At 43.2% G+C, this 26,272-nt stretch overlaps 2 protein-coding genes, 1 long non-coding RNA gene and 3 other non-coding genes across 7 annotated transcripts in view; 4 read left to right on the top strand and 2 right to left on the bottom strand.

Annotated features, from left to right (window-relative positions):
* Nucleotides 1-73: 73 nt before the first annotated feature.
* Nucleotides 74-147, top strand: trnai-aau (transfer RNA isoleucine (anticodon AAU)). Its single transcript has one exon. It is a non-coding gene; the product is annotated as a tRNA-Ile (tRNA).
* Nucleotides 148-877: 730 nt separating this feature from the next.
* Nucleotides 878-3,117, bottom strand: LOC115581827 (uncharacterized). Its single transcript, XM_030417271.1, has 2 exons — nucleotides 3,029-3,117; nucleotides 878-1,947 (listed from the first exon to the last, which is right to left on the bottom strand). Exon 2 carries the CDS (start codon nucleotides 1,914-1,916, stop codon nucleotides 1,254-1,256), a length of 663 nt encoding a protein of 220 aa, XP_030273131.1. The 5' UTR covers nucleotides 1,917-1,947; nucleotides 3,029-3,117; the 3' UTR covers nucleotides 878-1,253.
* A 16-nt stretch (nucleotides 3,118-3,133) lies between these two features.
* Nucleotides 3,134-3,207, top strand: trnai-aau (transfer RNA isoleucine (anticodon AAU)). Its single transcript has one exon. It is a non-coding gene; the product is annotated as a tRNA-Ile (tRNA).
* Nucleotides 3,208-3,958: 751 nt separating this feature from the next.
* LOC115581825 (uncharacterized) overlaps nucleotides 3,959-26,272 on the bottom strand; it is a 32,531-nt gene continuing 10,217 nt past the window's right edge. The window contains exons 1-2 of one of the 2 annotated variants that reach the window (XM_030417269.1): nucleotides 7,486-7,649; nucleotides 3,959-5,262 (exon numbers count right to left, since the gene is read on the bottom strand). In XM_030417269.1, the coding sequence (XP_030273129.1) occupies nucleotides 4,566-5,231 (666 nt within the window). In that variant the 5' untranslated portion in view covers nucleotides 5,232-5,262; nucleotides 7,486-7,649 and the 3' untranslated portion in view covers nucleotides 3,959-4,565. Of the gene's footprint in view, nucleotides 5,263-7,485; nucleotides 7,650-26,272 lie in introns of those variants that run through there. The other variant, XM_030417270.1, reaches the window with a different exon arrangement.
* On the top strand, nucleotides 7,587-7,660 carry trnai-aau (transfer RNA isoleucine (anticodon AAU)). The gene has a single exon. It is a non-coding gene; the product is annotated as a tRNA-Ile (tRNA).
* Nucleotides 9,598-10,703, top strand: LOC115581828 (uncharacterized). The gene is made up of 3 exons (XR_003984075.1): nucleotides 9,598-9,711; nucleotides 9,838-10,007; nucleotides 10,145-10,703. It is a non-coding gene; the product is annotated as an uncharacterized LOC115581828 (long non-coding RNA).

Consider the following 26,272-nt stretch of genomic DNA (forward strand, 5'->3'; position numbering starts at 1 on the left):
AAGATCATTTCCTCATCATAGTCCCGTCAAATTCCTCCTATTGATTTACACTACTTTCTTCCGCCCTGTGTACGGCCGGTTAGCTCAGTTGGTTAGAGCGTGGTGCTAATAACGCCAAGGTCGCGGGTTCGATCCCCGTACGGGCCACTATACGCTTTTTCTCAACTTTTAATTATGCTGTTGATCTCTGGCAGACATTACTCATTAAATATGCATGATAATATCGCTTAAGAATTTGAGCATTTTGACTCGAATGGAGGCGTCTCTAGTACATTGTATGACAGCTGTTTGAATTATGATATGAAAGCTGAACTACTGCATTGGTGCACATTCCTACATACATTGTGTTTAATTATATGATCACATGGCAGCGAACTTAAAAGCCAGATAGTATTCCAGCTGAGGAACAATAATCAAAGGGTGAGGCAGGTGTCATTTCTGCCCCATAGTATGTTAATCCAGTCAATGAGATGATGTGTTAAATGAAAAACCCAGTGGGCGGTTGCTTCAGGAAGTTTGGTCGATTTTCATTCTTTTATAAGTGTATACAGTTATGGTCTCAGATCACGAAGCCATTAAAATTTGTTACACGAGTTGCTCTGCCCTTGTAAATATAACTACACAAATGTGTCTTGTAAAGTGGGTAACTCTTGGGAATTTTTTGTATCAGCCTAAAAAAAAGAATATCTATGATCCAGACTTCCCTCATATCTTCAGTTTACCTCTAGACTGCAAACAGCCAGTCTGTGGCCTGTAGCGAACTTGATTTTTTTAATATGATCATGCGTCTCCATCCTGAATTTTGTAACAGCTTGAGTATGAAATCATGAAGTTGTGGAGTTTATCTGACAGCTGAATCAAATCACATCACGCTGGGTCTGATGATATCAAAATGACATTTAATGGCTTTGGTTCTGATACATCATCAAGTGTTAAGTACATTATATTCATCCCGGTAAATCAAAATCCTGCATGTTATCAGGTATTAGGTAAATTCATTTTTTTAAAAAGCATTACATATAGTGTTTTACATTGACTGTCTGTGATCATAATGCCTGCTGACCAGAAAACAGCAGACATAACAAATTGACATTATCGTAAACTTTTTTTTTTAAATCAGTGAATGAGAACATGGCAGGTGAGACGCAACAGATTGTAATGCACTTGGGGACTTGACAAGGTTGACATGATGGGGCGAGGCCGTATGGATCCTCTGAGCTCTGTTTACACGCTCTCTTCTCCCATCGCCCCTGTCAGGGTTTGCCTGGACAGACATGCTTGGTCGTGAGAATGCAGATCGTTTTCCCACAATCCCAACACGGTTGCTTGATGTGTGGAGAACCCTGCTGGGTCTTTCTCTTGCACAGGGAACACACATCTGCAGCACCATTGCCTCTTCCTCCACACCTCTTGGATTTCTGGGCCAGAAGCTGTTGAAGTTCTTTCAGTATGATGTTGTTTGGTGCCTGTGCGATGCCGACCACCTCCACTCTTTTGGGATCAAACACGCAATCCTCCTCGAGGCCGCACATCAAACCACCGGTGGGTGGCAACCAGGCAGTGTCATAGCCGTGCGAATGCCAGGTGTACTGCAGAGGATGGCTGAACGTGTCAATACGCTTCACACGTCCAGGGCGCACGCGTAACTTAAAGATCACACGGTCTGAACTTGTAGCATTACGGGGATAAGCAGATGCTTTTTTCATATCACGACTGACATACACGCCTTGTCCCAGCATGCCACCTGACGATGGCTTAAAACCATTGGCAATGATGAGCCGTGCGCTGGCAACGCTGGTCCCATGGTACATGGTGTAGACGCCTCGTTTTTGGGGTTTCTGGGAGGGCGCCAACTCCATGCCAGGAAAAGAAGCACCATCGTCCACCACCTCCCATCCCGAGAAGTGCACTGACATCCTGATTTAGGAATGTGACGGCTCCGCAGCGCTATGAGAAATAAATACAGAAATGTGGCACAATGTTAGAGCGGATTAAAGAACAATCACAGTGTAACATTTCCTTAAAGTGTCAAATATTAACACATTGGGGTGTTTGGCAGCCATCAACTCAAAATGTCCGTATTTGACGACCTGGGAATGAGACTCAACAATCAGCTATCTTCCTCCAGAATCACTTTATACACACCTTATCAGAGGCATAAAAAAGCCACAAAATCAGTTGGTTAGCCTAGTCCAGTGGTCCTCAACCCCTAGAGTTACTCCGGAAAACTAAGCCAACTGCACTTCTGTTATCATGTATGGCTCTTTTTAGGTTTTGTTGTGCAAGACAAATGCAAGTATAATTTACCCAAACTAGAGCTGCCAGGAGTACTGGTATTATTTAATTGACTTTACTTTTCTGTTCTCTTCACTTTCAAACTATTTTTCATATTTTGATTTTTGTGATTACTTTTTTTCCATTTGGTTTTCAGTCAGGAACAGCACTATTTGTGTCTGTGTAAGATCAATACCTGTGAGATGACAACTCGATGACAACCTGTAAAATGGCACTAAAATAAAGTAAACTTTATTTTATTAGTAGTAGTCATTAAAAGTTTGTTTTGGTGCTGTACCACCAGACTACAGAGCAGTTTATCTCTTCTGGCTGCGAGATCCTTAAATTCATCATCAGCCCAAAAACATATTCTTTGCTTTTATGAAATATCCAGCCCATATAAATTAGAAACTGACCCAGTGACATATTAGATTACATTAGATTCAACTTTATTGTCCCTGTGCAAAGTAAAAGTACAGACACAATGCAGTTAAAGTTTGTCCTCCTTTTACCCGTTATAACTATGCATCCTGATACCCTTGCTATTTCCAGTATACTTGTTTTCTTTTGTTTGTAAATTCGTTCAGTTTTACTAAGAACGGCCCTCGCACTTTCCCCCACGCGTCAGCCTTAACATTGTCATTCTACATCATCATCATCTCTGCTTCATGAGTCCTGATAGCCATTTTGTTAAACTTCAATAGAAATCTAGCAAAAACAAGCAGTGTATCCTTTACAAACATTTAAACCTTACCGTGAGCGAGGTGTTGTGTCAGCTGTCGGCTCTGTCGGTTTTACTTTCTATTCGTTGAGCGTTCATTTTGACAGACTTGATGACGTCACGGAGAAGATTGCTCATGGCCGGTTAGCTCAGTTGGTTAGAGCGTGGTGCTAATAACGCCAAGGTCGCGGGTTCGATCCCCGTACTGGCCACTGTCGTTTTTCTCAACTTTTAATTATTCTGTTGATCTCTGGCAGACATTACTGCTTAAGATGCATGAAAATGTCACTTCGGACTTTGAGTTCAAGAGTTTCTCTCGAATGGAGGCGTCTTTATTACATTGCATGACAGCAGTTTGAATTATGAGACGAAAGCTGGACTACTGCATTGGTGCATATTCCTACATACCTTGTGTTTAAACATATGGCAGCGAACTTGGAGGCCAGATAGTATTCCAGCCGAGGAACAATAAGTAAAGGGTGAGGCAGGTGTCATTTCTGCCCCATAGTATGTTAATCCAGTCAACGAGATGATGTGTTGAGTGAAAAACCCAGTGGGCGGTTGCTGCAGGAAGTTTGGTAGAATTTCATTCTATTATTAGCGTATACAGTTATGGTCTCAGATCACGAGGCCATTACAATTTGTTACACGAGTTGCTCTGCCCTTGTAAATATAACTACACAAATCTGTGTCTTGTAAAATGGGAAACTCTTGGGAATTTTGTGTATCAGCCTAAAAAAAAGAATATCTATAATCCAGACTTCCCTCACATCTTCAGTTTACCTCTAGACTGCAAACAGCCAGTCTGTGGCCTGTAGTGAACTTGATTTTTTAAAATATCTGTAATTTTGCAACCTCCCATATGATCATGCTTCTCCATCCTGAATTTTGTAACAGCTTGAGTATGAAATCATGAAGTTGTGGAGTTTATCTGACAGCTGAATCAAATCACATCACGCTGGGTCTGATGATATCAAAATGACATTTAATGGCTTTGGTTCTGATACATCATCAAGTGTTAAGTACATGTAACTCATCCCGGTAAATCAAAATCCTGCATGTTATCAGGTAGTAAATTCATTTTTTTAAAAAGCATTACATATAGTGTTTTACATTGATTGTCTGTGATCAAAATGCCTGCTAATCAGAAAACAGCAGACATAACAAAATATCATTAGCGTAAACTTTTTTTAAAATCAGTGAATGAGAACATGGCAGGTGAGACGCAACAGATTGTAATGCACTTGGGGACTTGACAAGGTTGACATGATGGGGTAAAGATTTTCGTAAACTTAAAGGTTTATGGTGTCAGTTTGTGAATAAGATCTTGTAGATCACTAACTGATATCCTCCAAAACAGCAAAAAAAAAAAATCTAACATGTTGCACCAATTACATTTCTCCATTTCTCTACAGAAAGAATAAGATTGAGACTACGATCCCTGTTCACCAAATGTGATTACATCCTGAGTTAAGAACTGATGCTCAAATCAACACCAGTCTCCAGAACATGCAAGGCTGTATGGATCCTCTGAGCTGTGTTTACGCGCTCTCTTCTCCCATCGCCCCTGTCAGGGTTTGCTTGGACAGACATGCTTGGTCGTGAGAATGCAGATGGTTTTCCCACAATCCCAACACGGTTGCTTGATGTGTGGAGAACCCTGCTGGGTCTTTCTCTTGCACAGGGAACACACATCTGCAGCACCATCACCTCTTCCTCCACGCCTCTTGGATTTCTGGGCCAGAAGCTGTTGAAGTTCTTTCAGTACGGTGTTGTTTGGCGCCCGTGCGATGCCGACCACCTCCACTCTTTTGGGATCAAACACGCAATCCTCCTCGCGGCCGCTGGGCACAGATCTCATGCCACAGTTGGGGGGCACCCAGGCAGTGTCATAGCCTTGCGAATGCCAGGTGTACTGCAGAGGATGGTTGTCCTGGGCAATACGCTTCACACGTCCAGGGCGCACGCGTAACTCAAAGATCACACGGTCTGAAGTATTCGGGGGATAAGCAGATGCTTTTTTCTTATCACGACTGACATACACGCCTTTTCCCAGCATGCCAACTGACGATGGCTTAAAACCATTGGCAATGATGAGCCGTGCGTTGGGAACGCTGGTCCCATGGTACATGGTGTAGACGCCTCGTCTTTGGGGTTTCTGGGAGGGCGCCAGCTCCACGCCAGGAAAAGAAGCACCATCGTCCACCACCTCCCATCCCGAGAAGTGCACTGACATCCTGATTTAGAAAAGTGATGGCTCTGCAGCGCTGTGAGAAATAAATACAGAAATGTGGCACCATGTTAGAGCAGATTAAAGAGCAATCACAGTTAGGGCTGGGCGATAAATCGGCAAAATCGATTCATTCAAGTTTTTGGTTTAGGACGATTTAAAAAAATGAAAATCGATTTTTTATTTAACTTGCTCTGCCGCCGCTCCTCATGGGCTCCCGATAGTTCATAGTAGGCTCCGCGCCCCCCCCCCCCACATTGACTTTCCACAGAAAAAACAAACACAACATGTTCAAAGGCTGTTGTAACTAAAGGCAGCGGACCAAACCATTTATTTCAGCATCTCAAACAGACGCCTGGATCACAGTTGGACACTTGTTATTCACTACGAGATGTACAGACCGCGGCAGCCCACAGATACCCGCTAAAAAGCAGCCAACATTAGCGGAATCATTAAATCATTGTGTCCCGTATTAGAAGAAAGGGTCCCTGTGGACAGCTGTTACAGATGCAGTCACGTTGCATATCGCTAAAGACATGCTGCTCGTATATACAGTGGAAAAGCCGGAGGTTCATCCACATGCTGAAAATGTTCGACCCCAGGTTTGTGTTACGAAGCCACAACGGGGCATGATGTCTCAAACCAGAGGAAGCAGACACACTGGCCAAAAATGTGTAAAACAGACAGCAAGCACACACCTCATGTCCTGTACATCTACCAACATGTGATGTTTACTATGCAATGCATGCAGATGTTTAATTTAGTTTACATATCTTCAAATACGTTTTTGTAAATAAAGGCACCTTTTGCAAAATAAAGTATTTAATGAAAGTTATGTTAACACTTTATCAATACCAATATTGAAACTGATCTGTTTTTATAATAGCAAGCAATCTGACATGTTAAATTTATGTTTACAAAAGCATTTTATCAAAATGGGACACAGTCTTTTCAAAAGGATGCACTTATATATATATATATATACTTATATATTTTTTAAGTGAGTTTGAAGCTGCACCGTTTACAGTGGCAGGGCAAATTTGTTTAAAATCATAGCATTAAAATAAAAGCAATGCTTTCAATAATTTCTTTGCAATTTGAAGGTTGTTCTTGAGAAGAAAAAAAAACATTGGTTACAATCGTAAATCAAGTTTGGTGTGAAAAAATCAGATATTCAATTTTTAGGCCATATCGCCCAGCCCTAATCACAGTGTAACATTTCCTTAAAGTGTAGTTTATTATTGTCATCAAATATTGACACATTGGGGTGTTTAGCAGCCATCAACTCAAAATGTCCGTATCTGACGACCTGGGAATAAGACTCAACAATCAACTATCTTTCTCTTCCTTATTATTTACTTTAATCTGTTCTCTTCACTTATATTATTTCTATAATATAGAATATTATATAACATTTTTCATGTTTTGATTTTTGTGATTAACTTTTTCTATTTGGTTAATTAGTCAGGAAAAGTACTTATTAAATCTGCTACAAGGAACTTTAATTATTGGTTTTGTGTGTAAAGATCTTGATCTGGCTGGCACATGCGTTTGTTTTGTTTTTTAATTTATTATTTTTCTTTTAAATACGGCTGTTTTTTTTTTTTTTTGTTTGTTTTTTTAATGTAATGTTTCTGTTTGTGTCTGTGTAAGATCAATACCTGTAAGATGAGAACTCTGAAAGCAAGTAAACTTTGTTTCAGTGCCGCACCACCAGACTAAGTGGAGTTCATTTTCTCAGGCTCCGAGATCCTTAAATTCATCATCAGCACAAAAACACATCCTTTGCTTGGCTAGCTGTTTTAACTGGCAACCTAAAATCAAAGTCAGCCTTTTATTATTATAGAATGTTATTTATGTGTCTTTAAACTCACTGTATTACTTCTATGATGCATTGAAAGTACTCCCTTTGTTGTTTTGTGTGGAGGTGCTCTGCTAATGACACTGCTTTGCTTTGTGTCTGTTTCTTCCTCGTGTGTTTGATCATGTTTGCTCAGTATGAACTGACGTTTGTCCATCTTTGACCTGTTACTACCTTGAATCTTGATACCCTTGCTATTTCCAATATACTTGTTTTCTTTTGTAAATTCGCTCTGCTTTACTAAGAACGGCCCTCGCACTTTTCCCAACGTGTGAGCCTTAACATTGTCATTCTACATCATCATCTCTGCTTCATGAGTCCTGTTAGCTATTTTGTTAAACTTCAATAGAAATCTAGCAAAAACACGAACTGCATACTTTACAAACATTTAAACCTTACCGTGACTGAGGTGTTGTTTCAGCTGTCGGCTCAGTCGGTGTTACTTTCGATTCGTTGAGTTTCATTTTAGATTTGATGACGTCACGGCTAGGGACTTTCATGGCCGGTTAGCTCAGTTGGTTAGAGCGTGGTGCTAATAACGCCAAGGTCGCGGGTTCGATCCCCGTACGGGCCACTGTCGTTTTCTGTTAGCAAATCCATTGTTTCCACTCAGCATCCACTAGTTTGAATGACGTCAGATCAAACCGTGACAGTTATCGTGCTGCCTATTAAACGGCTGCTGATATACATGCAGCAGTTTTGGAGCAACAGTAGGGGAGAACAGGGGACGGTTGTTGCACCTTGAATTCCTCCATCAGAAACAACCTAGAGAGATGACACTCACTGTGCTCACACTCAGTTAGTTTCCATGCATTCTTGCTAAAAAGGGAGCCACATTTGAAACTTCCTGACGGCATTGTCTACAAAAAGTTGTTTTTAAGGTAAAAAAAATTACTTTTCTTTCAGATGTACTTTTTTGGATGCTGTTATAAGATCAAATGTATATGTATTCAAATAAGTATTATTAGAATCACTGTTTTGTAAGCTAAAAACAGAAATGGCTAACAAGTGTCAAACTAGCAGTCAAGCTAGCTTACGTGAGATGAAAACATGGTTGGTGAGACTGGGACGGTTGTAACGCCCTGTTACAACCGGGACGGTTAGTTGGGTAAAGCCAGGGGGGAGGGGAGGTGGGTCTCTGACGTCTGGCAGCAGTGTGTTGAAAGGAAATGGATAAACAATTCTTTTGGAGATACCACATTTTTAAGTGGTTTGACACATGTTGCACAGTTTTATTGACTGTATCTCATACTAGAGAGGACAGGCATTGAGGCAGGGAAGCTCAGATGTGAGTGGAGGCCAGAGCAGAGGAAGTGAAGGAGAAGCAGGACAGGAGCATGGAGGACATCAGCAAAGTGCAGCTGCTGCTGTTGCTGTACCAGGAGGAGCAGAGGTAGGAGGACCAGAAAGAGCAGGACCGGCTGCCGCTACAGCACACCCGAATACTCATAGGCAATCTGGTTTTGATCTGGGTTGGAAGGAGAACCCAAGATTCAAGCCTTGGCTGTACTATAAAGCCCTCCATGGTGAGTACCACATCTAACATATGGAGCAGTTTGGGGCTTGAGCTCTTATGTTTTAACAATCATAGCCACCAATTCTTAAAGAAAACAAACAAACCATCTAACATCTTGTCCCCATAGGAATGCTCTGCTGTTTGTGCCATCAACACAAAAAGAGTACCGAAGTGGGGGGGGGGGGGTCGTTGTCATTCTTGAACACGAGGCAGTGATTGGTGGCTTCAAGTGTCTCTACCACCTCACAAAAAAGGAACAGGCTCATCACACAAATTACGCTGACCTCCTGGAGCTCGCTGAACTACTTGGCTGCCAGTATTTTGAAAAGTTAAAGGTAAATGTTAACGCTTGCCTTTCTTAAATCAACATCATCACAAAGTTATATAATCCTCATTTGTTCTCTTTAAGATTGGGAAGACGACCAAGTACACATCACACAGAATCGTGGATGAGAAGCTAGAAATCCTGAGCAGTGTCGTTGAAGAGCCAATCCTCAAAGACATCAGTGCCTCTGTGGCAATTGGGCTGGAGGTGGACAAGACCACGGATGTGTCTGTTAAGAAGCAGCTTGATGTTCACCTTGGGTATAATTTTATTTAGAGAATGACAACAGTTAAGACTTCAAATAATTTTGAACTACGTGTCTTTATTGTGTCTCTTTGTTCATCAGATGCATGGACAATTTCTGGACCTGGTGACAGTCAGCGATGGCAGAGCTGACACCCTCGTCAAAGCAATAAGGGAGGTCCTCAAAAAAGAATATTCCCACCCAGAAGATTTACGGCCTGGGGACAGATGGAGCAGCTTTCATGACTGGTATGAATTACCAAAAAAAACAAGGTTGATATTTACTGTTTAAAAACTAAATCATGATATAAAAAATGCTTTGTCCTGAAACAGGGAGAGTGAATGGGGTGGCCAAGCAGCTACAGGATACCTTCCCATGGTTGGTGTCAGTTGCATGTGCCGCACACCGCCTCGCCCTGTGCTGTAAGAACGCTTCATCCACAGTGGCTTATATTGACTCCTTCAGGGACCTTTTACAGCAGCTACACCTGTACTTCAGGTGTAGCTGCCTGTAGTAGGCCTGGATAACCTGACAGTGAAGGTAATTTAAAGGGAAAAAATATGTATCATTTTTGGAGGCACCTGATATGATGACTTAATATGCTTTTATCTCATGGCTCTAAATATTATATTATTATATATATATATGGCTGTTTCCAACCTGCAGCGGAACCTGAGCACTGTCCTGGCGGCCTTGGCAGAGGAGACTGAGCTCAAGAAATGCCCAACAGCCAGGGGCTGTACAGCTTTCTGGCCACCTACCGCTTTGTGGCATCAGTGCACCTGCAAGCAGATGTGCTGCTACATTTCAGCAGGCTCTCAAAGGTGTTCCAGAAGGTAAATGTGAACTTCCTAGCTCTGAAAGATCAGGTACTTAACCAATATTTCATTTTTGACACCATTGACCATACACTGCTCATACTAATCAGATACCTGCAGCTGCGTTTAAACCTACTCTGTCTCTCTGTTATTAGGTCCCTGTGACAATGGCCTGCCTCAGAGCAATAAAGAATGCTGGAGACCATCAGCCACCTTGGTCTTTGTTGTCCAAGCTCCACCCAGACCTTGACAACCCTGTTGGACTCAGGGCCTATAATATTGTCCATAAGGAGAGGAACAAGAGAGGTAGACGCGATGAGGGACTGACCAGGGACGAGCTCTGGGCCCGGTTCAGGAGCCAGGTGTGTTTGTTTTAGATGGCGGCTGTTAAGTGGTTTGTATATGGAGAACAATATTTCAGTTCAATACATTTTTGTTGCTATGGTTAGGTGATGGATTCACATATTGATGGCCTGCTGGAGAGGGGCGTTCTATGTCCTCAGCCCTCAGGCAGCGACACATGATGAGGCAGTGAATGTTGCCAATTTGCAGCTCCTTGCAAGCAAATTTTTAAACAGTCATGAGTGCTGCAGGAATGGTCCTCTTTCCCTGTTTTCAGTGTTCTGTCGGCTCTTCATGTTAAGATAGCGGGGCGTTGTTAAAAAATTCATCATATCTGAAGTCTGCCTTCATGTTAATAAAAGGTCTTCTGCATATTTGGTGTCTTTGGTTTTCATTGTGACAGTGGCGGCTTGTTAACAGGGTGCCGCCCCCATCAAAATTGCAGGAAAAAGTATAGAGACAGTAAACACAAATTACCTAATAAAAAATAATTATGACATCTGTTCACTCATAAAATGTGTCTGGCTAATGATTTTTCAGCATTCCCATTCCATATTGGTTTCATTTGTTTTTTTTTCTTTGTATAAATATATATGTTTCAAGAGTGAGGGATGCTGGTCAAATAAGTGTGTATGTACTGTATGTTCTTCAACTTTTGACTTGCATGTGACTTCACACTGGTCTAAAATTGATCACTTAAAGATTCTCCTCGGGGCGCAGCTCTCTGTGTCCCTGGCCAATCAGCACTTTTTTTATGACATTCTTCATCCAATCTGATTGATTCACGACAACTGTCGAGCAAAGTCACACCCTTGGCTGTCTAGATGCGCAGGCGCGATGGTCACTGATGCAAACGGCGGAGTGGGACGTATTTTGAGGAGACAATGGCAGCTTCAGGTGAAACAACGACAGCTAAAGTCAATTAGGTAATTTTCCTTCAAAAGAATCCTTTCACGAGGCGTTCGCTTGAGGAGCAGCAGGCAAGTGACTGTGGACGGGGTTACACCCGGGGCTTCTCTCGCTAGTTTAGTGCTAAACACAGTTTGCTAGCTGGATGTGATATTAGCAATGCTTTTTATTCCTTTCCCTGCTTGCATTTTCAAAGTGTTGGCACTGAAGTTTTGTGGACAACAACAGGCATCAGAGACCTGAAACATCTATCTGAAAAATGCAAACGGCACGAAAGTAGTCATAGTCATCTTGACAATAACTTGAAGCTAAGGTTTTTTGGCAGAGTTAGCATTGAAGAACAGTTAGATGAGGGTTATAGAGTTGGCATTAGAAGGCCACTACTTTTCTAAGGGTACTTCAAAAACTGTACAAAGTGAGCTCCTGGACTGTATGTTGTCTGTAGCAAGGGAACAAATAATCAGAGAAGCTCAAAACAGTGATTATTTATCAATCCAGGCAGACGAGACAACAGATATTGCCACACAGTCCCAACTTGTGCTTGTGCTACACTACATTGATGACAAACACAGCGTGCAGGAAAGATTTTTTCAAGTTCATTCCTCTGCAGTCAGCTACATCCGAGTCCATTGCTACTGCATTAAGAGAGCGTCTTGCTGCCATTGTTCCTGAGGATCAGAAAAGTAAGCTCATCAGCCAGGCGTATGATGGAGCCAGTGTGATGAGGGGTGCCACTGCAGGTGTTCAGAGGAAAATAAAAGATGTGTACCCAAATGCTACGCACATCAGCTCAATCTGATCATGCAACAGGCCACCTCTCACATTTCAAAGGTGAGAATTTTTTTTCTGACCTAGGTGGATTTGCCAGCTTTTTTTTCAAGATCACCCACCCAGTTATTATGAATTCTCCTTGTCCTTTCACAGAAATCCGCTCCATTCCATGGGTGAGCAAAGCAATGGCTCTCTGCCAGCAAAGAGGCATTGGGTACTCAGTTCAGAGGATTGTCAAGGATTGCAGAAGAGGTGATTTTATGTTACAGAAATCTGTCATAGTCCATATTTTATTGGAGGTTGTAATATCTGTTAGAGGATAAATGTGTTTTGAAATACAATTCTAAATATATCATTGTCATGTTGCAGAGATGTTCCTGCTATTCTATGTTTCTATGTTATCCTATGCTAGGCTTTGGTACAATTCACCACAAATGTTTTTTTTGTTTTTTTTTTTAATGAAAATGAAAATTATACAGAAATTGGATGGAAGCAACCTGAAGACAGCACTTGGTCTCATCTACAACAAGGAAGAGTTCAGAGCCTGCTTTGGGGTTGTGGACCTATTCCATCCATCCATCCTACTTGCTGGCCAGAAGGAAAGGAGAGCAAAATGTATGTTCAAGTAGTGTTTATTTTGTAACCCCCGCCCTCCAGTGCGCCCCCCCCCCCCCTTAAAATATTTTTATTCACAGTCACCACTGCATTCTGAGATTAGTTTTTTAATAAACTGAATAATGGGAAAGTGAGATTTTGTGTTTGTTTTGGGTGAGACACAAGACAGTTCATTATTAGTGGATAACAAACAACTACTCAAATAACTAAAACCCTAAACCCTAACCAAAAATATAATTACCCCCCCCCCAAAAAAACCCACAAAACAACCACACCACCTCTGAATGGAACCAGTTGCTCATCCACTGTTACGTCAGGCCCTGGGTTCTAGAGGTACGGCAGCCGCTCGACCAGACCTCTCTTATGGCCGCCAGTTTGTCTGTCGCATGTCTCGACTCACGGTCGTCGAATCTTAGCAGTCTCGAGTAAGTGGGAAAGACTTTGAGTGGCATCGTTGCATGGAAAAATCGGCCTTCCACATTCTGCGTCCCATAGACTAGCCTTGCCTTGCCTTGGGACCTGTGTACGCCTGCCAAGATTAGCAGCACTATGTAGGCGTGCAGCCATCTATCCCTTTCCAGTTGTCTCCGTATTTTCGACGACCCTCCAGATTTGTCATATCCAGGATGATTTCTTCTATTGCTGGTGTGATGAACAGGTATGTGTCATGGGCGTGGGAAATGGCATACGATGTGGGTCCTGGCATCATGGTCTTCAGCCTCAAGTTCCGTTCTGCCGTCCTACCCCGTTTGTTGTACGAAACTGATGACCATTCCATTTTGCCATCTTTCAAAAGGAGGGTCTCTCGGACTTGTTCTTCTCCTTCTTCCACTTCCTCCTCAGAATCACAGTAGTCTTGTTGGACATGAGAAGATATATCTTCCGCAACCTGGTCAGTGGTTAAACGCGCGGTCATGGCTTTCTCAGCACAGGGAAAAAATAAAATAAAACCCCCAAACAAACAAAAAAAGGCTACTCTCTGTCTGATGACAGCTATTAGCGGCCCTAAAAGTTGCTAAATGATGTCATCACCTAATTTGCATAATTGGTCATGTGCATGAAATTGTAATGGGCACTGTAGGAGAGAGGAATAATGTCACGGGAGAGACAAAAACACTCTAAATATCATTAGAACTTCAGATTAACTTTCTTTTGTCGATTGTTTTCTTTAATGTCACAATTCCAACCCTCCTCCTTTATCCGGGCTCGGGACCAGCAAAAGTGAGCTAAAAGAGACACACTTTTTTTCTTTATTTTTATATTTTTTATTTCTTTCTTTATTTTATTTTAAGCTTTCTTTAGCTTAAACATGAACATTTTTAACCATAACATTTTAAACATTTTTTTTGTGTACAATCTACATTAACAGTAAATGGACCAAAAAGTGACAATAGAAAAAACTGTCAATGGCAATGTGAGAAAATTTAGTAAAATGGTCTGGCCCTAATTCAGGTAAATTTTTTTTACCCCCCCCCCTCAACACACACAGAGCGTGCTCGCTCACAGAAAGAGTGTGTCATAATCATTTTGGTCAAGGCTCTCTATAGCAGGTCTACATCATCAGGCTACAACATCTACATCACCAGACAGCTTCAGTCCATATCGGATATACAGGACGGAATTAAGCGTCTGCAAAGAAATCCGATTTCTGAGTTTGGCTTTTACTACACACATCTGGCTGAATACCCTCCTGACTTCAGCATTTGAATGTGGCAAGGACAACACAGTCACCCTCAACTCATTAGTGAGGGAGATGGTGAAGGCTACACACCGCTTTCGGACATTATATTCATCCTTAGGTGCAAGGTGGAGCTTGTTTATTTGTTTGTTTATTTAAAAGGGACAATGCACATCAATTGACATTTTCAGTTTACACTCAAAATGTAAATATGCCAGAGTTAGCAAGAAAGCTAATTTTTGTCTGTAGTCCCTTGGCAGGTCAACACATCATCACATTACATTAGTAGGAAAGAGAAAAAAAAATTCAAGAAGGATAGAAAGCAAAAAAGAAAAAAGAGAGAGAGTAAGAGAAAAGAGACATGAAAAATAAAAATGAAAAATAAGTGCCACTGCATGAAAAGCGGGATTTTCGTCAGTATGCGGCACTGTAGATTGACGTGGAATTTCAGGTTTGCGACCAGTGGCGGAGCCAGAGTGTAGCTAATGGGTGGGCCTGGAAAAATCAGGATGGGCCTGATTATTTTTAAAGCTGATATGATATGTATGTTAACGATTTATGATAGGCTATAATAAAATCTGCCGGGCCACTGTAAATTAGCCTATGGTACGAATAATATACCTATGAGTGGATATACAGTAGAGACCGCTACTCCACAACTGGACGTCCGTTCTGTTAAATTTCACTGTTAAGATCCAAAGGGGAAAAAGAGGGAGAGAACGAGAGAGATCCAGTTTATGTCGGCTACTTGATAAAGCTTTATTGTTTTGCTGCTATTCAACGAGACGAGAGACATGTTTTTCTCTATTTACTCAGGTTAATAGCACAAAACTTCACACTACTGTATACATGGGAGACAGAGAGCATGCGCTGCTCCGGGTTAAGCACCTTGGACAGTTCAGTGCGCACAATCAACGCACTAGTTGATTAAGTTGGTTTCTGTGCCTAAGTGACAAAAAGTAACTAAATGTTTCATCATGCTTTCCATTTGTTATTTAAAATACAAATCTTTGTTGTTAACAGCTGAAGCTAGGAGGGATGACATACCAGAGTTCAATAAGGCGAAAAACCTTAAGTGGCAGACAAAGAAAACCATTCCACCTGTGCCACAATGGAGAGGCTCCCTCCCAGAGCCTTCTGGAGTATCAGAACCAGCGGATTATTTCCGCCACCTTTTCCACAGAGAAATAATAGAAGTTGTCAGGCAAACTAATCTATATGCGTTGCAGCGTGATGTCACCAGACCCCTTGTTATGTGTGCTATGGTGGGGGTTCTGCTGTGTCTCCCTCTCTCTGTGTGCCTGGTCATAGCACCCTCTTCACCTGATCACAACTGAGAGTAATTGGTGCTCTAGAGTGGGGGAGGTGATAAAATAGCAGAGAGTGCAGGAGCAAGCAGAGCACACACAGCAGCAGCACACCTGTGAGGAGGGTTTGTCCCCTCACTCTTTTACCCCGTTGTTCTGGACAGGTTTGGTGGAAACCTCCATGCTCCTCTGGTGCTGGGGTTTTGTTGTGTTAGTTTGTTTTCCTTTTTGGGCTGGAGATTGCCGGTAGTTCAGTTATCTCGTCTCTTTTGTTTTAGGCTTAGTTTTCCTTTAGGTAGTTTAGGAAAAGGTGTGGGAACGACGGCTCACTGCGCAGCTGGTCCCACATCCTCTCATCTTTCGTTCTTTTTGGCCGGCATCTTCAGCCCTCTTTTGTTTGCTCTTGGGTTTTCTTTTGAGAACTGCACAATGAAGTTTGTTTAATTGTTTACATTGAGCGTGGCGTCCTTAATATGTTGCTTCCTCCGACCCCTTTGAGCCCAGTGTCTAGGTTATCATAATGGAGGCCGTAACACCCCTCAATGTTACTGTGGCAGAAATGGAGCAGTTCATTGGAGTGTGCTTCTACATGTCTATCCATGTCTTGCCAAAAACCAGGTTGTACTGGAACCCACAAACAAGGGTGGAGATGGTTGCAAGCACCATGAGTTTAAATAGATGGGAAAACATCAAGAGAAATCTCCACTTTGCTGACAACAACAACCAGGTACCAGGGGGCGATAAGCTGTTCAAAGTGAGACCTCTCCTCAACTTCCTCAATGACAGCTTCAGGGGCATACCCATGGATGAATGCTGTGTGTTGATGAGCAGATGGTGCCATTCAAGGGGAAGAGCCAACTGAAGCAGTATATATCGATGAAGCCAAAGCGCTGGGGCTACAAGATCTTCATCCTAGCACACCAACATGGCATTATGTACAACTTTGATGTGTACACAGGATCAATTCAACCCTGTCCTGGATTCCCTGACATCGGTGCTAGTGGAAACATTGTGCTGAAGTTGGCCTCAGTTATCCCCACCAACATCTCACACAAACTGTTTTTTCGACAACTGGTTCTGCAGTGTGGACCTGCAAGTACTCCTGGAGAAGGAAAAGATCCATAGTGTCGGAACTGTGAGACAGGGCCGTCTTGCAGGCTGCACATTTATGGATGCCTGGGCCACGAAAGCAAAAGGACGGGGAACACATGAAGAGAAAAAGACCAATCACAATGGTGTGCACCTCTTTGCTGTCAAATGGTTTGACAACCGTCCTGTTACACTCCTGAGCACATTTGTAGCAGTAAACCCCACCACACAAGTCCTAAGATGGGACAAAAAAGAGAAAGAGGTGGTCCGTGTCTCCCCAATGTAGTAGCAGTCTACAATAAGAGCATGGGGGAGTGGATCTTTTGGATTCTTTGATCGCCCTCTATCGCACCAAGATCAGGTCCAAGAAATGGTACCACCGCATCGTGCTCCATATGCTCGACCTGACCCTGGTACAGGCGTGGCTTCTTTACAGGAGAGACTGCCAGTCCCAGATGCCTGAAATTGTCCAGCTCCTACTGTTGGACTTCAAAATCCAAGTGGCCTCATGCTTGGGCATGGAGAACAAGGTCAGCAACAAGAGGAAGGGGAGACCTTCACATGCTGTGGTGGTGGAGAAAAACAAAAGAGGGCCCCAAAGCTTTGTCCCACCAGATCCTGGAGTCTAATTTTTTAAACATCAAGGAAGAAGACGTGACCACTGACACTGCACGTTTTTCTTCTTCGCCTTTTTACCTATTGTGCTTGCTTTCGGTCAGTCAATATCACATTGATGATCGCCATGGCTCCAATGTAGCAAAAAAAATAAAAAGTACGACCAAACTTTCTGTCGTAAAATATGCAGAGGAAAACTCGGGAGAAGCAGCCGCTAGACGTTTCTCTGTTGACCCCCAGAGAGGGAGATGAGTGAAAAAGTCAACTGAGCTTCAGCATCTGTCCCCCCTGGTGGCTGCCCTAGTTGCCCTGCCACTGCTGTTTTTCTGCTGTATAAACTCACCCAGTGGTGGAGGTGCCAGCCCATGTAATATTTTGAAAATGAGACAGGCATCCAAATAATGTAAAAAGCTTTCTAAATTAAATAAGTTGTACTTATTTATAATATTGCAGTGGTGATAGCTGATAAGTTTTTGATCTAGTGTTTTTAAGGTTTGCTTATGAAGGGTTTCTATTGGTTTCACAGTTGTCATGTTTGCTTGGGACCAGCTTGTGAAACAGTACGCCAGCTTGTGAAGCAGCTCAGCTGCCTTTGACTCAAAAAGGTAACCAACGTATGGTTTGGGACTGATGAACCCATCTATTGGCCCTTTGAGTACACCAACCTTTGCTAGTAGATTCAGCACCCTGCTGCTCTCAGATTTGATCAGGCTAACCAAGCTGTAGCTTAGGAGGATCTACCTGCACTCCCTCAAAAGCTTTGATGGCCAGCTGCACCTCACCCAGCACTGACTTCAAAAAAGTCAGATACAAAATGTTTCGAGGATCACTGTACATGGAGTATAAAACCTCAGCCATGTAGCAGTGTTAACTGGGCTTGGTGACTTCGAAATGCAGCCTAAGCTCCTTCCAGTGGTGCAAAATGCGTGAAACCGCGGATTCAATGAAAAGCCAACGTGTGGCTAGCGTCTTGGTAATCTGCAAGGGTTTCTCTCCACAGTTAGTGGTCTCATATATGGCCTTGTAGGCCTCCCTGTGCTTTGGGGACATTCAGTGCGTTTACATGACACTCGAGAAAACCGAATTATTGGGTTAGTCCGACTATGATCGGATTTTTAAGATGCATGTATACACCTTAGTCTGACTAAAATCGGACCGGATCGGATTTCTCATAGTCGGATTAAAACACCCAGATTATTCAATTGATAGTCGCCTTACTCGTGCATGTATACGTTCCATCAGATTGGATCGGATTTTGCGTTCTGTGCATGCTGGAGATTTTTTCCCCCGGGCCATAAGCCGGAAGTAGAAGGACGGCGGCGGCGTCTTTCCTCCGAAATAACCGCAAGCAAGAGCGCAATTGTGCATAGGGTTTCCACCCTGGGTTTGTGGAAAAAAGGGACACTCTACCAAATGTTGCGGGGGCGGGGGACAGACACACAGTAATTTAATCATGTGTAAATACATTTATTCATAAAGAGAATGACAAATAATTTGTTGTATTAACACAACTGGAAAAATGTATGTTTTGCAATCTGATCCGAATTACTTTGAACTCATGAACTCTTGGGATGAGGTAAATGTGCGTGCGCGCACACACACACACACACACACACACCCCTGATGCTGATTGCATAAAAGTTGCGATGGCTGCATGTTTTTATTTGTATGATACGACACCTTGACGCTTTTTTCGTTTTTGTGTGGATTTTCATTGTGATTTTTCCTTCATACTTTACAGAGATTTTCGCCAGACTCAAAACTCATTTAGTGGAAAATTTGTCCCCCTGGATCAGCCGTACCCATTCAAAATCCGAAAGTATCGCCCAGTCAGGATTGTAAATAGTATATCATTTTTTTTCGTGCCGGTGGCTTGCATGTATTTGTTTCATCTCCTTCCTCGTCTGTCATCTCTCTCAGATTTCAAATGGAGGCGCTAAAACTTGTTTGATCATTGGATGGAAGTACGCGCATGATGCACCTTATCATGTGATTTGATGTAAAAAGAAAACAGAGACATTTTTGATGGGAACATTTCTAGACTACAGAACGAAGGAAACCAAATTAAGGTTTAACATTTTCCTCCCAAAAACGGGACAAAATTGTGAAAATTGTGAAAACCAGTTATAAGACTCTCATACCAAGTTCTTCACACTATGGGAAATGGTGTCATTTGAAGCATTAGCATAGCTAATGTCATGGTGAGCTCAGCCTTTCTTGCAGAGTCAATGTTTTTGAGCTGCCTTGTGTTTTTTTACATCACTCAGTTTCGCGTAGAAATCAGCCTTACAATACAGGCAACATGCCCGTGTATCATTGCCAATAAACGGCTTCAACCAGCCTTTGAATTCAGGGTTTTATTCCCACTCCTTTCTGTATTTTTGACTGTACAGTTTGGACAGAGACATGATGAGCTAGCCAGCTAGATGTTTAACTTATGTCACAGAGAGGCACACACACAGTGGACAAGGTGAGCAAGTGACTGAGTGAGGCTGTGTGAGTCAACTGCAGAACTCAGTGATTTATTTTAGACAAAGACAACTTTAAATTTACATCCCACTCTGACTGCGGGATCAGCCTCAGCCAGCAGCGGCTTCGCGCATGCGCAATTCGTTTGCAGTCGGAACGCGGAGGCAGTGTTGCCAACTCTTTTCCAATGAAAGTAGCTAGCACTAGCTCCAAAAGTCGCTAAAAATCGGCAGATGACGTCATACGCTCATATGTAAATGATGACGTAATCACGTACCAATTTGCATATATCTTACTGGTTGGGTCTCATGCAGTGAGGGGGAGATTATTTTAAGCCATATATACAAACGGTTTATAGAGAAATCTTTACCAAATTATCACAAACTCTCTACAGAGACAAGCATATTTGAAGTAAAAACAGTAAAGGGATGGAGAAGATCAAACGAACTATGTGCATTTTTACAAGACAGAGGAACATCCTAATCTGGAGAGAAAGAGTGAGAGAGAAGATCTAGACTCAGCATCTTATCACTGGTTAAGTACCAGTGGAACCGCGAAAGACTAAGAAGTCAGAGAAATAAATCAAAACCGGATCATCCGGTCTCAAATCCTCAGCGCGAGCAGCTGCAGCGTCCGCTCCTGCTGCCCCAGCCAGCCCCCCACACACACACACCAGCCTGCCGCCTGCGCAGCCGTGTGAGAGGGGAGAGACCCCGGCGCTGCTGCAGAGGAGCCTTGGACTGCGATGACTCTGAGCAGCATGTGAATTACAATATAATATATTTCTCGCCTTTCACCTGATGATCTGAATAAGTCGCTAAATTTGTCGCTTTTTAGAAATAAAGTCGCTAAGAGGGTCTGAAAAGTCGCTAAATCTAGCGAGAAAGTCGCCAAGTTGGCAACACTGCGCAGAGGGGTGAACACCTGCTCCTCCCGCAGCTGGGAGGGACAGCTGCGCGCGAGGACTGGGCCTCCCGTGAGTGCTTTGGGATGGGGGAGGGGCCCACGGCAGCACCCGCTGCTCTTTGAGAAGAGTAAGAACAGTACGTGCTTTCACGTCAGAGTCGCCAAAAGTCTCCAGAAACACCAGAAAAAGTCACAAGATTTCTTGTTAGTCGCTTTTAAAAAAAAAAAAAGAATTCCCTGAGTCTACGGCTCCGTCCCACACAACGTAGACCGAAAACGTCTCCTTTCACACAGGACGTGTACTCTCTCTGTCGCCCCGGGCCTCTGTTCTAGCCCTCAGTCACACACACACTGAGTCTACGGCTCCGTCTCACACAACGTAGACTGAGAATGGCTCCTTTCCCACACAACTTAAACGCCCTCCATCCAGTGTTGTCAGATTGGGCCGTTTTCTGCCCAATTGGGCTACTTTTGTTGACGCCAGGCGGGAAAAAAATACATTGGACGGGTGAATAAAATTTGGGCTGCTTTTGTCCACATTTGGCGAGTTTTTAATATTGTGAAAACAGCACTCTGAACTGCGGGAGCCCATCAGGAGCGCCGGAGGAGCAAGTTAAATAGAACAGAAAAGCGCCAACCCCACCCCCCGGCTAACGGCCAGGAGCATAGCTCTCTCTCTCTCAATCTCTCTCTCTCTCTCTCCCCGCTAACAGTGAGAAGCCCCCCCCCCACACACACACACGCAAGGGTGTCTGGCAACTTCGTGATTTGGGCTGGTTTTTAGTGGATTGGGCGGGTTTTAAGATCTGATTGGACTGGAAACTGTCAATCCGATCTGGCAACACTGCCTCCATCACACGCACTCTAAGTCTACCGCTCCATCCAACACAACGTAGACCAAAAATGGCTCCTTTTGTTGTGAATCGACTTCACTTTTCTTGGTTTGCCCAAAAGATTTCAAAGATTAAAAAAAGTCACCAGGAGTCTTCAAGGCTAAGTGCAGTAGAACTTTATTTGCCAGCAAACAAAGCACAAGATCAGACACAGGAATCACCATAAGGTGCCTTTGAGACTTCCCTATTTCCAAAATCTAAAGCTGAGATTTTCTACTGAACTTCATATTCATTGTATTAAGTAGATGTTATGCTGATAGAAACGCATGTTTGGCGCTCATTTGTTTAAAAAGGAATCATACAAAAGCCTTCAATATGTGGTTTATTTTCATAAAACATGAACATGACAGGGTGGACACATTGTGAAAAGTAATTGAAAGGCCTCATAAATGCAATAATTCAAAAGGAAATGATGTATAAAAAAATATGTCAGAGGTCCTTTTCCCATGTAGGGAATGAACTAGACTGGTTTTGATCCATTTGATCTGCATGCAACCATTAAATAAAGATGCCCAAAATAAGCCATTAATGTGGCCTTCTGGTGTTAAATTTTGTTCATCATTCTGCACTAGGGGTGGGCGATACTGCAAATTTTGGTATTGATCTGATACCATGTAAATACAAGGCCAGTATTGCTGATACCGATACTGATACTTTTTACTTGAAAATTCCTGATCAATGAATGATTTTGTACTTTTGTCTTTGATTAGTTGACCATGATTATGATAACGATAAAACACAGGACAAAGATTTTAGCCAAATAAGAAAATTATATTTAACATAATTATATAACCTATCTGCATGTAGCCTAAATATGAATACTAATGTTCCTTCAACAGATAGAAAAACGGGTTATTATATTCTGCCATATTCATACTTCAGGTTTGAGGTAGGCTATATATCTAAATATTAGTATATATATTTGAGTTCTAGTTCCAGTGAACCTGAGTGAGCGGAGTGAGAGAGGTGAAGAGGAGCGCTGCACTTAACACTAGAACAGCCGGATTTCCAAAACTACTAGAGCGGCCAAAAGCGGTCATTTTGACCAAATGATTTTAAACTCTATAATCTCTTACGTAAATACCCAATTGATTGTTGAATGCATTCATTGTGTCATGGTAATTTTTTAAAAACAAAATAACACTTATAACACTTATTAGAGTTGAGCCGGATATTCGGCTGAAAAGAGTATCCGGTACGGATAAAGCACTTTTGCAGAGTACGAGTATTATACGAGTAATACGAGTCAATATCTGTGCTCGGATTGAATGAAAATCCTCATTGGGTAGCTGACTGTGTCTGTGATAGGCTAGTAGTCACAGCGCCCCTCCCTTACACACATACAGATGTGTTTTTGTGTCCCGCTCTGCTCACTCACACACAGAACAGCTCTCTGTCTCTCCCTCAGTCATTCAGGTTCGCGGTCTTTTCCGTTAACGTTTAGGGTTTATTCAGCTTCAGGTTTGTTTTTACTTCGGTTTGTACTCGCTTATTAACCAGTAGAGTTCTGGTAAATGTGGGTTCGTTCAGACGTGGTGCTTGGTAGAATGTGACTCGCAATGTGACTCGCGTGTCAGAGATTTTTTTTCATTTTTTTTTTTTTACCGTCAGCTGGCTCTAACCAATTTTTTTGACTTCACCCACTGAGTGTCTGACATTTTCTTGCTGTATTTCATAAAAAAATAAAAGTAGTAGTGGTATAAATAATATTACAAATTAAGCTACACACACACACACACACACACTCTCTGATGCTGCCCTGTAAGTAGTTTTCTAATCAGCAATAAATATAACAATTTCTTATCAACCCATATCAATTGCATGCTTAACCCGGCCAACTTCCAGGCTAGGTCCCGCCCACTCCGAGTACAGATACAGATACAGATAATTCATATGGTTAACAGATACAGATAATGCTGTACTCGCTCATCCCTAGCACTTATACATTTATCATCACACATAGTGTAATTATTGCATATATTTACACAATTTGAATACAGGAAACTCGGAACAAGAAAATTAACAACTAAAAGTATCTCATTTGATTACGAAACATTTTATTTTAACACTTAATATTATATAATAAAAAATGTATAATAATCGAAAAAGCTGGAAACGAGCTGATCTAAAACAAAAACAAAAAAAAGAGCCAAGTAAAAACTTTAGGCAATAGAACAATAAAACAACATACAATTATATAATACATATTTTATAAACTAATTACATTAAGTACCGATTCTTTTAAGGGGCGTACAGACCGAATGCGATAGACGCGAATTGAGCGGCAACTCTACATTGAAAATCAATGTAAATGGCGCGATGATACGCGATTCAGGTGGCGGCGGCGCGAATGGAGTGTCTAGCGCGGTGCGAATGGGGCGTCTGGAACGTCTGAAGCCGCGCGTCTGAAGTTACGCGAATAAAGTTGAAAAAAATCGAACTTTTCAGGCGGCATTGCGCCGCGACATCCAATCAGCGACGAGTTCAAGCCGACGACGTCACTTCCCTCACGTACGGTTGTTTACATTCAGACCAACATGGAGGAGAAGCTAATTGTAGCTGTGTGTGGGCACCCGGTGCTCTACGACACCGCAACTCACCTCAGACAGATGGACAGGCGCTCCGCAGCTGAGATGAAGCGCCTGTAGTTGGTGTCCAGGCAGGGGGGATCCTGGCACCAACCCGAGCTCACAGGTCCTCGAACTGGGCTCCGGTCAGCCTGAGGTACCGCCGGAACCGGTCGTCATCCAGACGGAGCTCCTGGAGGAGACAGTGAAATTCCCCCAGCTCCGTGCGTCTTCGGAGGACTTTGTGAACCCAGACACGACGGCGGGTGGTTTTCCAGCGTTCCACACATGGGCTTGTGGCATTTGCTGCAAGTGTCTGATGTTTTATTCTGTTTGCAGCTCTTTCGGACCGGCACTGCCTCCATGTCCGTGTCGCTGCTGCTGTGGTGGCTGATTCCGCTGCTGCCCACCTTGTCCCGACTGCCGCGCGGCCCTTTTCCCTCCATGTATTCTGCCCTCAGCTCCTCTGCCAGTTACAGCAGGAATTTCCTCCGGGCTACCCTGCTGCTGGTGCACTCCTGGAGCAAGATGTGGGCATTGATACCAGCCAGGTCGAGGATGTTGTAGAAGACCGCCACTAACCACCTTCGCGTAACGCCTTTGACTGAGTACGCTCTCACCATATAGTCCTGGACGTCTATGTCGTACTCCTTGTTGTTGTAATAAGTGACAGACTCTGGCTTTGCTTTCGCCCCACTAAAGGTGCCCAAAACTGTGTGTATGGTACTCAGGATGCAGACGTTCTTCCTGGCCTGGTCAGAGTCGCATTAGCACACTTCAGCACCTTCGTGTTGAACAGCTCTGTTTGCTGTTTCACGGAGGGTGGCAACTCCTGTTATTGCTTGCCCAAAGTGCCAACCAGGCTGGTCTTCTTTGCCTGTTAGGCGGTGGCCAGTTTTAGAGACGTGAAAAAATGGTCGGTGGTGATGTTTCTTCCCTTCCTCAGGAATGACTCCGCCAGTCTCAGCACCACACTCTCTCCCACGAACTCACCTGCGCTCCGCGTCTCCTCCTTCCCCAGGTATGGAGACCCGTTCAGCATATATTTGGAGTCGACATCTGCAGCCAACCAAAATTTGATGCCGAATTTATCAGGCTTATTCCCCATATACTGAGTAAACTTGCAGCTGGCCTTTGTGGGGAACAGCTGCTCATTAATTGTGATGTTGGCGCCGGGTTTGTAGCAGGCTATACTGTTCTGGATGAACCGGTCCCAAGTGGCCCACACCAGGGCAAACTTGTCGTCCTGCAGACGCACACATCGGGTCTCCTTTCTATCTAGACTCTATCCAGACCCAGATGGCCACAGGGTCATGGAGGGTGATATGGAGCAGAAGGGGTGTGGCACTTGTTCACCAGCGGTGTAAAGCACTCTAGTGTGCAGACTGGCCTGCTCGTCTGAGCCTCCAAAATGGACAGATTGTATTTCTTGGCTGTACTTGCATGAGTAATTTTCGCTAAAATCAAGATGCAAGAGGGACTCATTGTGCTTCAGGCTCCTCCTGAGCTCCCTGTAGGCATCAAACTGCCATTTAATGTTGAAGACATGGCGCTAGTGATGTGTCGGTCGCGAACGAATCAGTTCGCAGGAACGACTCTGTAATGCCAACGAACTGAACTGATTCCACATTTCACTTCTCTCTTGTTCGTTCTGTCGCTACCACAGACTAGTCGCTGTGTTGTTCACTGTTTAGTTATCAGAGTGGTGAGGAGGACTGAGAGCCAGCCAATCGTATGCTGAGTCTAGGACACTGTTGCCGAATGTTAGCCAATTCGTTCTTGGCTTGCAGGCTTTAGCTGTTAACTGTTGTGTTATCTAAAAGTACACATAATCAAGTTGCAGCTATGTATTTGCCTTGAACTAGAGTGTTACTTTGACCGTTAGCACGATCGTTTGAGAACAAGGAGCTGAGAACTGTGCATTACATGATTCACCGCTAAATGACGTTGTACCGGAAAAGCGACTACACAAACGAACAAACAAATGATATGAATGATTCTTCCTGCTGAACTGACCGACAGGAACTGAATATCGTCATCGAACGATGAAATCCACCTGAAGTTAGTTTTAGGTTGGACATTCGGCGGATATTCGCTCGGGTCCAGCCGCGACATTCCGGAG

Source organism: Sparus aurata, chromosome 5, assembly GCF_900880675.1.
Source record: "Sparus aurata chromosome 5, fSpaAur1.1, whole genome shotgun sequence".
Classification (NCBI taxonomy): domain Eukaryota; kingdom Metazoa; phylum Chordata; class Actinopteri; order Spariformes; family Sparidae; genus Sparus; species Sparus aurata.